The 13363-nt window shown below is 36.4% G+C and overlaps 1 protein-coding gene across 4 annotated transcripts in view; it reads left to right on the forward strand.

Annotated features, from left to right (window-relative positions):
• The window catches only part of LMBRD2 (LMBR1 domain containing 2), a 47938-nt gene that overhangs the window by 1134 nt on the left and 33441 nt on the right, over positions 1 to 13363 (forward strand). For 3 of the 4 annotated variants that reach the window (XM_003925922.3, XM_010336676.3, XM_074386608.1), the window contains exons 2-4: positions 7670 to 7900; positions 8171 to 8268; positions 9594 to 9689. In XM_003925922.3, coding sequence (XP_003925971.1) covers positions 7727 to 7900; positions 8171 to 8268; positions 9594 to 9689 — 368 coding nt within the window. In that variant the 5' untranslated portion in view covers positions 7670 to 7726. Of the gene's footprint in view, positions 1 to 7669; positions 7901 to 8170; positions 8269 to 9593; positions 9690 to 13363 lie in introns of those variants that run through there. The other variant, XM_010336677.2, reaches the window with a different exon arrangement.

The raw sequence follows: 13363 nt of genomic DNA on the forward strand, positions 1-13363 counted from the left end.
GAAGGAATTCATGAACCTTTAGCTTGTTCTTGAAAGGTGAGATTGGTGTAAATAACGAATCTGTTCACAACTTGATTTTGATTGGAATTAGGTGCAGAATACTAGGCTGAGCCAGTCATTAAACTAATGTATGGAAAACATTTAAAAATGCAATATCCTGATTTTTTACACAAAGTGACCTTTATGTTACTTTGGCCAAGGAGAAAGCAGTTGCCTTAGTTTGACTCTACATCCTTTCCCTTAAGATTGCAAATCATAGGAGAAAACATTGACACAAAAATTATAATTTCCTTCAGGAAAGGGAACAAAACAGAACCTGTAAGCTAATGGAGGAGAAAGAATAAACAAAAATATGTAAGATGCCATAATATGCCAAAATAATGAGAATAAACAATTTTGAGATGTAATTGCAAGAGCCCACTTTAGATATAGATCTCATAAATAGGAAGGTCTAATCGATGAGATGATTCTAAATTTAAAGATGAGAAATATTTTTGTTCAGTCTTGGTTTTACTAGGAAGTTGCCTGATTAATAGAATACTTGCAACATCTCAATTAGTGAACACAAGGTCCTCTGTAGGACTTCAGGGGTAGCCTGTCAACTTTGAAAATTAGTCTAATAGTTTGCCCCAGTAACAGAAATACTTTATCTTCCTAATATGGGAATAATTTTTTTACATTCCTTCTAATCATGGCTATTACCTTAGTATAATAAATACAAGTTTAAATTGGTATAATCGATTCTTTTTAATGTAAGGAATTGTGTCCATTGAAGATGAGATTAGTAGGTACATAGAGGTTGTTCTCTGGTGACAAAGAACTGTATTGTGATTGCTATTGATGCATCTTATTTTTTCTGATTAATTTCATTGGTTTTATTTCACTCAGTGCACTCCGTGTTCCATTTTAATGAGAAATATACCATTTTTCTAGAATTGGAATTACTCTATCAGTATCCAAGACAAAAGCCATTTTTAAAATAATACAAATGAAATTAGGATGAGTAATTACTAGTACCCTTTTGGAAGCTTCAGATAGAATACAAAGTGACTGTAAATCGGCAAATCTACAGTGACTGTTTATCATACAACATGAGATGCTTGAGAGAGGCAAAAGCAATGTCAGTTAAGCAGTCATAACCGCAAATTAAAAGATGATCAATATCAGGGAACAGGAGGGGCCAAAAAGGACTGGCAGTCATAACTGACTACAAGTTGTAAATATATATTTAGTAGGTATGCCATTATTGGAGATGAAATATGACAGAAGAGATTCTATTTAAACAGAGGGGCTGTATATTTTTCCTTAGTTCTGTCATAACACGAAGTAAATGCTAAAATTTCTTTAGTTTTTTACTTATATTATTTAGCTTAGGGGAGCAAATGACTGAGAAACATTACATATCAAGAAGTTTCTATCTGCCAATAAAATTTCAATAGGACCTTTTTTCCTTGATTAATTTTAAAGTAGATCTTTAATTCATTGCAATTTAATGCTCTATGATAAGCAGATTGGGGCAAGAACAAAAAGGTTCTAATTTGCTCTGTGTTTTCCACTTTTCCCATGTACAGTAGAGTCATATATTACTCTTAAATCAAGTAATGGTAGTATAATCTTAAGGCAAAAAGTTTGTGTTAAATTTTGTATTAAACATGATTTAGCATTCTGTCTTGCTATATCTAAAAGAATCACGGGAGAATGTTCCTAATTTGTTCTCTGTGAAGACTGAAAAAAATAAATCATTAAGGAATTTAAATTGCATTAAGAAAGTACGTCTGGACTGGAGAAGAGACGTGTAATTATGATCCAGGCTCTATAGTGAAGATGCCTCTCTTTGAATCCTAGCTTTACCATTCACCAACTCTGTTAACTTGGACAAATTACTCACCCTCTCGGCACTTTTTTTCTGTTAAACAAGGAAACGAACAGTCCTTTCTTACTAGGTTGTAACATCTAATTTGATAAAGCATGGTAGGTACTAGTATTAATACAATGCTTAAAATTTGGTTAACACATACCAAATGTTAGATACTAATTTTTAAAAAATTCTTTATTAGGAAACGCTTTACAGATTATTCTCTATCAAGATGTCTTGCAATTTCTATATATGAAATCTTTAAGAATTCAGTAACATTTCAGTTCTTTTTTTTATATGCTTACATGATTGCTACCTCTTCTCTTCATGCCTTGCAAAAGGTAAAGCGGTTTGTAGGTATGCTTTACCTCAGGGGCTTGCCACATTTTCGAATTCAGGTTACCTGGTTGGTTCACCAACTCAGCTCTTAGATATATTTCTTTATGAAATAATTATGACTTTTTTTTTTCATTTTCAGAATGGAAGTAATAGTCTCCTTGCAGTAGTCTGTGCCTTAAACTGAACTCTCTCTATACCTGAAATCTTTGAGAATAACAATTATGTTTGGAAGATTTAAATTTTTATTTTTGGTGGAAAATTGTTGACTTATTCACTTCTGGTTCTGGTTCTTTTGATTTTTCATTGTGATTTTGAGTTGTCTTTTAGTTTTTATTTCATATATCTGAGTAAAAATACAGATACATTAAGTAAAATTTCTCATTGGTACCTAATGATCATCAGACTCAGATATTTAAGTTAACAGTATTTGAGTCTGATGAATCATTAGGTTCCAGTCATAAATTTTTCATTTGGTTTCAGAATCTTTGGTTTTGACAAAATTTTTGTCAGTGTTTTGTTTGTATTCTGATCAACTACTACCCATTCTTTCTCTGTCTCTCAAAACATTTGGAATTCTTCAAACTTCAAAATTATCTTAACCTCTAAAATTTCATCAAAGGGTGTTTGACCTGAAAAACTATTATCAGCCATAAAGTACTCAGGAAACAGTACTTCAAGTCAGTAACATTAACATGCTAATTATGAAACCATTATAAAGGCATTTGAAAGTAATTCGAAATAATATTTTGATGATTGGAAAAAGATTGAATTGGATTTTAAATATTTAAGACTTTCAGAACTGATATTTTGAAGGGTACGATATGCCCACACATCAGGCACTAAAATCTGGTAGTTTTAATGAATTGGCATTTTGATTTTGAGTATAATCAAGTTTTGCTACTGTGGGCTTAATCACATGGCACTGAATTTTTATTTGCCTCCTCATTTTAGTATCATCGTTGTCGTCATCATCATCATCATTATCATCTCCTTTCTTCTTCTTTCTTAAACCTTGCAACTCCTCACTTGAATGTTGGTACAAGGTTAAAGATATGGACTTTGAAACTATTATTTTCTCATCTCAAGTTCAGAAAACCAATTTTTATCTCCAATTTTATGGGATCACTTGTCCTAGCTGTATGTCATAAGAAGGCAATATATTTAAGCCTCAACAGAAATAGATGGTATGGTAAACAGAATAATGTTTACCCTAAGAATGTCTATCTCCTAATCTCTGGAATCAGTAAAAATGACTAGATTATTCAGGTAGTTCCAGTGTAATCAGATGAGCCTTAAAAAATAGAGATTTCAGGCATGAGGAGAAGTTAACAAGCCATTGCGCTTTTAAAATATACAGGACCACACACACATACACAGAAAGAGAAGTATGTGAGGACATAGTTATGTTAATTTGTTTGACTATGGTTTGTATTTCACTGTATATGTACAGTATATTAAAACATTACTGTTGTGTACTTTAAATGTATACAATTAGAAAAAGATATACAGAGCCACATGCAAAGACTGGGGAGAGGTCTGTAGAGCTAAGGTCAAGTGCCTACTGTCAGCTTGCAGGGGAACAGGGAATCTCAGTCCTATAACCATAAAGAACTGAGTTTTGGCTTGGCTAGGTGGGTCATGCCTTTAATCTCAGTGCTTTGGGAGGCCAAGGTGAGAGGATCACTTGAGGCCAGGCATTTGAGTCCAGCCTGGGCAACATAGCAAGGCCCTGCCTCTAAAAAAAAAAAAAAAATTTTTTTTTTTTTAAATTAGCCAGGCATGGTGATGTGCACCTATAATCCTAGCTACTCTGGAAGCTGAAGTGGGAGGGTCAGTTGAGTCCGGGAGCCCAAGGTTATGCTGAGCCATGACCATTCCACTGCACTCCAGCCTGAGCTACAGTATGAGGCCCTGCCAGTAGCCTGAATGAGCTTCAAAATGGATTCTTCTTCAGAGAAAAATGCAAACCTGCTGACCTTGATTTTAAACTTGTGTTACCCTAAGCAGAGAACTAAGTTGAACTATGCTGTGTTTGAATTTCTGACCTACAGAAACTGTAAGCTATTAATAATAAATAAGTGTTGTTTAAAGTCACTAAGTTTGTAGCAGTTTGTTACAGCTGTGGTAGGAGACCAACATGCTAAGTGTGGAAAGGGATGTAACCAAATCATTTATCACTAGAATAAAGGATCCATAATTCTATTTATTCATCCACAACGCTTTAAAGTGCTGACTATGAATCAAACTAAAAAACTGAGTGCTATAGTAAAAAAAATTAATAGCTAGTGTCAGGTTTATAACTGATTTTGTTGTTTGCTTTTTTTTTTTTTTTTTTTGAAACAGAGTCTTACTCTGTTGCCCAGGCTGGAGGGCAGTGGTGTGATCTTGGCTCACTGCAACCTCTGCCTCCCAGGTTCAAGTGATTCTCCAGCCTCAGCCTCCTGAGTAGCTGGGACTACAGGTGTGTGCCACCACACCTGGCTAATTTTTTATTTTTAGTAGAGATGGGGCTTCACCATGTTGGCCAGGCTAGTCTCAAACTCCTGATCTCAGGTGATCCGCCTGCCTCAGCCTCCCAAAGTGCTGGGATTACAGGTGGGAGCTACCGTGCACAGCCTATTGTTTGCTTATTATGCACATATCTTACCACCTAAAGATTATTGATATTTTAGTATATTTCATTGTTACCTTACTCTTTTTTATGCTTATGTTAAAATGTGTCAAATTTTCAATTGCTGTTAGAGTAATTTTTTGATATTATTAAATAATCTTAACAAATATTTCTTACACTACAGTATTATATCATCATTTGGCTCTGTCATACTTTATTTAGCATTCCTTTGGTAATCTCTAATATTTAGTCTTTTTTCCTTATGATTGTCATATTCCTTTCACTGGACAATTTCAGGTCTAGTTCACATCATAAAAGAATTTTCAGATAATTATGTTATATTTAATCTCACATCTAGTGGTTTTTTTTTAAAGGAAAAAAAACCTAGATCTTGAAGATGGTTTTGTCATCAGCACATTCTGCATTGAGCTTTCAGCCAAGTGCTTAATCTATGGTTGGCTTAAAAATAAGATTTGGCTGGGTGCTGTGGCACATGCCTATAATTGCAGCACCTTGGGAGCTGAGGCAGGTGGATCACTTGAGCTCAGGAGTTCAAGACCAGCCTGGGCAACATGATAAAACCTTGTCTATTTTAAAAAAAATAAGATTTGACTTACTCTTGTGGTATAAGTTGTTTCATAGCATATGAAATTTGAAAATTTGAGTGGTATTTGGTAATGTTCACAGTTTTAAGCCTTTTGAGATGTAATAAGTATTTGTAAAATCAGTTTACCATTACAAGAGTTTTACATTGCCTTTGAAATTAGCAGTAATAGAAAAATAGTGTATGTATTAAAGTAACAGTATTTTTTTATTTCAACAAATATTTATTGATATTACTATATGCTAGGCACTACATTAGACTGGAATATAGTGTGGAATAAAATAGTCAAGTCTGTGCTCTCATGGAGTCTCTAGTGTAAGGGGAGAGGTTCAGAGAGACAATAAATACAAAGAATGTGTATCATATCAGATGGGTAAGTGCATTGAAGAAAAATATAGCAGGATAAGAGGGTAGAGAGTGATGAAAGAGGTTCAGTTTTAGACATATAAGAAAAATGAAAGTATTGATAGTTGAAGTGGAAACTGCTTAATAATATAAAGAAATAGTGAAGAAAATTGTTTATTAAATGTGATTTTTGTTTGTGATATTTCATGTAGGAGTATTTTATATATAAATTTAAATTTAACCCTTTAAAGTACTCAAACTTTCTTTTTTATTATTCTAACTAGTTTTAGAGATGTTTGTTGATTTTAAGTATTTTATTGATTCTCCCTTATTTTATTGTTTATTTTTTGAGATGGAGTTTTGCTCTTGTTGCCCGGGCTTGAGTGCAATGGTGCGATCTCGGCTCACTGTAACCTCCACCTCCCAGGCTCAAGCAAGTCTCCTACCTCAGCCTCCCAAGTAGCTGGGATTACAGGCACCCACTACCATGCCTGGCTAATTTTTGTATTTTTAGTAGAGACAAGGTTTCACCATGTTGGCCTGGCTGATTTGAACTCCTGACCTCAGGTGATCTGCCTGCCTTGGCCTCACAAAGTGCTGGAATTACAGGTGTGAGCCACCGTGCCCGGCCCCTTATTTTAATTTGTTGGGTTGTATCACAATCTTGATTCTCTATGTTAGGATAGTAATCAATTCCTTGTAATATTGTAGTACGTAGATAAACAAAAGTCTAACAAAGGTAAAAAGTTCATATTGCCTTCAATTAGTAAATTTTTTTTTAAGTATAGAGAGATATCAATTTTTTTTTTAGACAGAGCTTTGCTCTTGTTGCCCAGGCTGGAGTGCAGTGACATGATTTCAGCCCACCACAACCTCTGCCTCCTGAGTTCAAACAATTCTCCTGCCTCAGCCTTCTGAGCAGTTGGGATTACAGGCATGGGCCACTATGCTTGGCTAATTTTTTTTTTTTTTTTTTTTTTAAGTAAAGATGGGGTTTCTCTATGTTGGTCAGGCTGGTCTCGATCTTCCAATCTCAGGTGATCCACCCGCCTCAGCCTCCCAAATTGCTGGGATTACAGGCCTGAGCCACTTCGCCTGGTCTCAAATTTTTTAATTTTAAAATAGAGACTTTGAATCTTTATGCTCTAATTTTTTTGAGTAGAGAGGTATTAGGTAAACTACTTGCTGATGACTGTATCATAAAATTAAGAATATTTTCAAATTTATGACTTTATTCAATAGTCATTGATAAATTTTCTGCATATAAAATAGTAAAAAAATTAAAAATGAGAATTTGTTAAAGTAAGTTTAAAGATTTATGTAGATAAATGGGAAGTAATAAATATATTTTGTGAAGCAGTGAGTAATAATTTCGAGTCATGAAAGTTGTTAGGCAAAATTAGCACAAAAGAAAAATACTGTTTCAAAGGAAAGGTTGCTTTTAAATGGTGTCTTTCCATTTTTTCCTCCCCCTCTTTTAAAAAATCTTATAGAGGATGAATAATCTTAGAAAAATGTATTTTACTAAGTATCTGATTTTCTAGGATTTAGTGAATAGCTTATTTGTATAAGCTATTCTGTTAGAACTTATAGCATTAAGAAACAAACTCCAAATGACACTGTATTAAAACTGTTGATATCTAAATTAAGAATATCTTAATTAGTAATATTGTAAGAACTAGTACAATTTTTGCTAAGTTTTTAAAAATACAAGGCATATGAAATTTTTAAAGTGTGCTTTAAAAAATAAAATATAAGTGCTGGTGGATAGGAATTACTCTTTCAACCTTATTCGTAGTCCAATATAAAGCATGGCATTTCTCCAAATAGTTTATTAATGTATTAATATTTAGGAAATTTCCAAGTGTCATTTCCTATGTTAATGATGCATTTTAATTTTCTTTTCACTTCACAGATATGGTCCAGATCTGTACATGAATAACTTTGATTAGTCAGAGTGAAATATTCAATAATGAGTGGTGCAGCTTTGGGACTTGAGATTGTTTTTGTCTTTTTTCTGGCATTATTTCTACTTCATCGATATGGAGACTTTAAGAAACAGCATAGACTTGTAATTATTGGAACACTGCTTGCTTGGTATCTCTGCTTTCTTATTGTCTTCATACTGCCTCTGGATGTTAGTACGGTAAGGAGTGAAACTTATTTTCACAATTTCAAAGATAATTGTAATCATACAGCATGTTGGAAATAATGTTATTTCTTAAGACAGCTAAGTTATGTCAATTTGTACTTATATTTTGAATTAAAAGATTATGTGGATATTTGGTCATTAAAAAGCATAGCCGGGAAGGTAAGTTTAAATAGATAGAATTATAAACTCTATAAACTCTGATATCCTTTAAGTACTTGGTAACCTTTTGATTCTCATTTTTAAACCATATGTTCGTTGCTTTAGACAATATACAACCGGTGCAAGCATGCTGCTGCAAATTCAAGCCCTCCTGAGAATAGCAACATTACAGGATTGTACGCAACTGCTAATCCTGTTCCAAGGTATTTCCTTTTTAAAAAAATATATGAAAATTATAGGGGACAAATTCTTTAAAAATTGAAAGTTTTTACCATCCAGATTTTATATTTTTGTAAGTATTCTCATTTTCTACTGATTCCCGCTACCTCAGTTCTTTGCTAGTAGACTTTTTATTACATCATATTCTAATTAAATCTAATTTTTAATATTTACTGGTCCACAAGGCCCTTCAGTAGATGGTACTGAAAAACTTGAAGAAGACCTGATTTTTTGGTTTTTCTTTACTGAGTATGTAATTTCTAAAACCTGTTTTTTCTCTCAGCCTATCTCTGATTTAAAAATGTGGCATGCATTTTGACTTTTGCTTAATTTACAAGGCTATAATAAAGGACAAGTATTTCTGTACTTATGATATTCCTTTCATATTGCACATCCTTCAAAAACATTATAGGTTTACATAAAAAATGAATGAAGTTCAAATTGTCCAAAGATTATACTGAATTCATACCAAACTTTTAAGTAAAAAGCATATATATGTTGACTGTAGCCTTTAAGAATGCTTTCAGTAGTATTTGCGTGTTTCTTTATGCGTATTTAAAAAAAATATATAACTTGAGAAAAGGTAAATTTAAAATGCAGATGTTACTTTCATTTGAAGCACTATTAAAAAAATGGATAAAGATCAGCAGCAACTACAGATTGTTGGAAGTTCTTGGGATATCCTTATAGCTTAGGAATATGGCTACATAAATGAATTTATGATCAGAGACTCATCATGTGTTCAGAAAGTTAAACAGAATTATGTTGCTAGCATGCATCTCCATATAAGCTATGGTATAATGAGTGATTTAATTAGCATTCCAGTTTTCAGGAATTAATCACCTATTGTTTTCCCCTCCCAATCCCTATGCCCTGCAAGACATTGAGGGATGGGTTGGTGAGGGGGAGTACCTAACCTTATAAATAGGGTGAGTATGTATTTTAAAGGTAATCATCAGAAATGTTATTTTATAATACATACGCTTTTAATGATTGTTGAACTTTAGTCTATTAGTTGAACATTAAGTTTTCTTTTTACCCAATGACTAAAAGTACACTGAAAGTTGAAAACTTAAATGGTGTATTCAGAACAAACTATTTTGTTGACTTTGTGGGTTTTTTTTTTTTTAGTTTGACAGTCAGCTTTGAATTTTAAAATTTATGTGGAATTTTATGGGTTTTTGATTATTAGAGTCAATGATTTAAAATCTGAATGTAAATTAACTTGGCCACATGCAAATTAATTGTATAATTCATTTAAGTACTCATTGTTTATGATTAAATTGGCTTTAAATTTTTAATTCGACAGCCAGCATCCGTGTTTCAAACCATGGAGTTACATTCCTGATGGAATCATGCCAATTTTCTGGAGGGTAGTGTATTGGACATCACAATTTTTAACTTGGTAAGTTACAGTAAAGGATAAAATTTTAAAAATTTTGGCTAATGGAATAAAACATTATTTTTTCAGTGAATCTTTAACTTTTGGAATTTATTTATGTTTAATTTTTTCCTTAAATCTCTATTTTCCCCCTTTCTGCTCTCTCAGGTTTGACCCATCATACAGAAAAAAGAAAAAGAAAAAAACACACACACACACAAATAGAAAATAGAAAACAGAAACAAAGGTTTTCTTGTTATTATATCCTTCCCGTTATTGCCTTCTCTTTTGCCCTTCAGTCCAATCCTTCTTCCAGCCCCATTATTATATGAAATTGCCCTTGCTAAAGTCATTTTACTCTGGTTTTCTTTCTGTCTGCTTTCCCCAACCTTCTGAATTTTCTTTATGGATGCCACTTCTGTTGCCCATTTTCTAAATGTTGATCTTCCCTAGAGTCCTATCTTGGTCATCTTGTCAGACTCTCCCTGCATAGCTGTAATTATAGCCATGGTTTCATCGACCAATAATGGATTCTGAATCTTTCTACCCATTATAGTTTTATCTTTCTGCTATGTTCCAATCTTATACTTATCCACTGCGTACTAAGCATCTCTTAGATCTGCAAACAACTGCACTGTTAAACTGGAGGTACTGAACATTGCAAGAGAAAAATCACATAGCAGAGTAGTGCTCTTGTATATTCATGTCTATTAAATTCAACTGGGCCCTCAACATTGCCAGACTTTTCGACTTTGTTTTTTTAGTTTGCTTTCTCTCCATTTTCTACAAGAAATATTTCTAGTCACTTCAAACTTCTGTCCTTTTTGTGGCTTTCTTCCTCGTACTCCCTATCAACAATGACAAGAACAATAACATAATCATCTTTACTTTTAGCAAAAGACTACTTCCATCCAGCAGTGAAAACAGGAGTCATCAGACGGCAGCTCTTTCAGCTTCTCACCAACGAATCTACATACTTACTCATCTTTTTTTCTTTCCCCTCCAGAGACAGAAGAGTCATGCTTGTTAAAGCCAGTCCTTCTGTCACAGGATTCTTAGGGGTGTTTTGCCAGCTGGAAACCTCTGTAGCCAGTAGTGCCTTTGCCTGAGTTTTAGGTAGGCTTGCTGGGCTCGTTCTGCCCACTCACCCTGGCAGATTGCACTCAGCTCCTGCTACTGGCTCTGATCCCACGCCTCCTAAGGGTGAGCCAGGCGTGGAGAGGCAAGGGGTGTGTGTGAGCAAGTAAGCATGGTGTTAGGCCACTGAGCACAGCCAGGCATGCTGGCTGCTGTGGCAGGGTGGGCAGCTCCAGGCACCAGCACAGGTGCCAGCTCTGCAAGCAGCTTCTGCTGTGGGCACCCGCATCGGGATGAGGAGAATGTGGTAGTATCCAGAAGCCTGGAGATGCTAGAAACCTCAGAGCCCCAAAGAGGGTGTCACAGCCCTGCCTTGGGGAGCCCCTAGGTCTGGGCTCCCGGAGGGGCCGCAGCTCTTCTCTCCTCCTCTCCTGCAACATGGCGAGTGGCAGGGACGAGTTCCACCATTCGGCGTGTCCTGAGTTCTTGTCCTGCATCCAGGAAGAATGAAGTATGCGGACAACTGGAGGGTGAGCAAGGTGAAAAGGTGCTTTCTTCAATGATAGTACAGCTTTCAGGAGACCCAAAGTGGGTAGCTCCTTTCTGCAGGCAGGTCGTCCTGACAATTGCAGCTCTCAGTGAAGAGGAGATCCATAGTGGGTAGCTCCTACTTGCAGGCCGGTTATCCCATTGTCTGTGCTGCCCTCAGCAGAGAGGAAACTGGAGTAGATAGCTCTTATCTGAGACAGGTTGTTCCTTCATCTGCCTGAATCCGGCTTGGCTGGGGTTTTTATGGGCTTCAGAGTAGAGGAAGTGTGTGCTGACTGGGTCATGGGCTGGCCTGGAAAAAGCATCCTGAGTTCTCACTCTGGTCCACAGAACTGGTGGCCTGGTCCCCAGGCTTCAGGCTGTCCCTGGCTTGAAGGTAGGGCTTCACCCGAGACCTGCCCCCTTTTGCCCAGGAGCCTGTCTGCCTCCTGCCACCACCAATCATATCATTCATGGTGCCCAGGCTGTTCATACCAAATGGTTCCTGCAGGCCCACGCTGAGCTGCCCTCAGCCCCACTCTCAGCCTCCCCCCCATGCTGGTTGATGTCCAAAGACCAGAGGGGCTGAGGCAGCAGGGGGCTGGTGTGTCAGTGCTCTCCTGAGTATGTGTGCATACCCAGCCTGGTTGCAATAGTGCCTAGATTCAGTCACAACTTTTTTCCAAAATCAGAGTATCCGCTGGGCGCAGAGAGAGGTCAGGCAGCAGGAACAGGTACTTCCAAACCTGTGAGGGGCTTCCTGGGTCCCTGAGAGTGCAGCATGCCTGGGTCCGCAGCCACAGCTGGGCAGCTGCAGCTGTGCTGGAGAAGGCAGGGCTCCTGCCCCACCAACTCGGAAGTGGGTGGGGCTCCCATCTCTTTCCAGCTCCTGCCAACTCCATGGTTCACACAGCCCCCACCAGGCCTCCTCCGTTGCAGCCAGTATCTTTTCAGGGGCCGCTCCAGACAGGCCGCTGCTGCCATCACTTCTTCCTAAAATATGGATCCATCTCCTTCAGCTCTTGTTACATACTTGTAGCTTTCAAGTTCAACAAAGCATGCACATTTCTCTCATCCTTTGAAAAGAAAACAGGAACAAAAATAAGTCTCTCAATTCAGATCCCTTTCCAGCTCTGCCTTGTTGATCTGATCACAACTAAATTTTTTTAGAAACTTTCTAAAATTGAAGCATAAATTCATACCGAAAAGTGCATGGATTGTGTTTAGTTTGACTTTTTACAAAGTGAATACACTCATTTACACCAGCACTCAGATGATGATATAGAACATTAGCAATGTCCCAGAAGCCTTGCTCATACTTCCTGTGTAGTCATCCCACACTCCCCAAAGGTAACCATGATTCTGACTTCCCTCACCATAGATTAGTTTTTACCTGTTTATGAACTTTATAAGCATAGAATTATGCACTGTGAACTTTTTTTGCATCTCTCTTTGCTCACATATTTGGGAAATTCATCTGTGTTGTGTTTCATGTATCATTATTCTGTTCTTTTCCATTTCTGTAAAATATCTCATTATATGTATATGCCATAGTTTATCCTACCCAGCCAAACTTCTTAAATGAATTCTCTATATTTGATATCTCCATTTGCTCATTGTTTACTTGTTCCTCAACCCACAGTACTCTGCTTTCTATTCTCACTCCACCACTCATACATACAGGCTCTTAATTTACTTCACCTCTTGGCAGCATTTGATTCTATTGTTCTCTCTCTCCACTTTCACTTTCCTATCCTAGTTCCTAATCGACATGCTCTTTGATTTTCTTCCTTTCCCCACTACTATTCTGTCTTGGTCTCTTTTGGTGGTCCATCCTCCTTCTGTTGCTCTACCTCTTTCTTAAAAGTTGGTATTTTTCAGAGATCTATCTCAGTTCTTTCCTTCACATTCTTCATATTCATGCTTCCAGATGAGTATCTATTGATGTTATTTCAGTGCTGTTGACACAGTGATGACTCTAGAAGCTATCCATATTTTTAGTTCTCTCTCCTGAATTCTGAAGCTGGTAGCAAACTACTTTGTGTGCAGCTTCTCATAGATGTCTCTAGGTACTACTTCAAAGTCAGTATGTT

This window comes from Saimiri boliviensis, chromosome 1 (assembly GCF_048565385.1).
Source record: "Saimiri boliviensis isolate mSaiBol1 chromosome 1, mSaiBol1.pri, whole genome shotgun sequence".
In the NCBI taxonomy this organism is placed as follows: Eukaryota; Metazoa; Chordata; class Mammalia; order Primates; family Cebidae; genus Saimiri; species Saimiri boliviensis.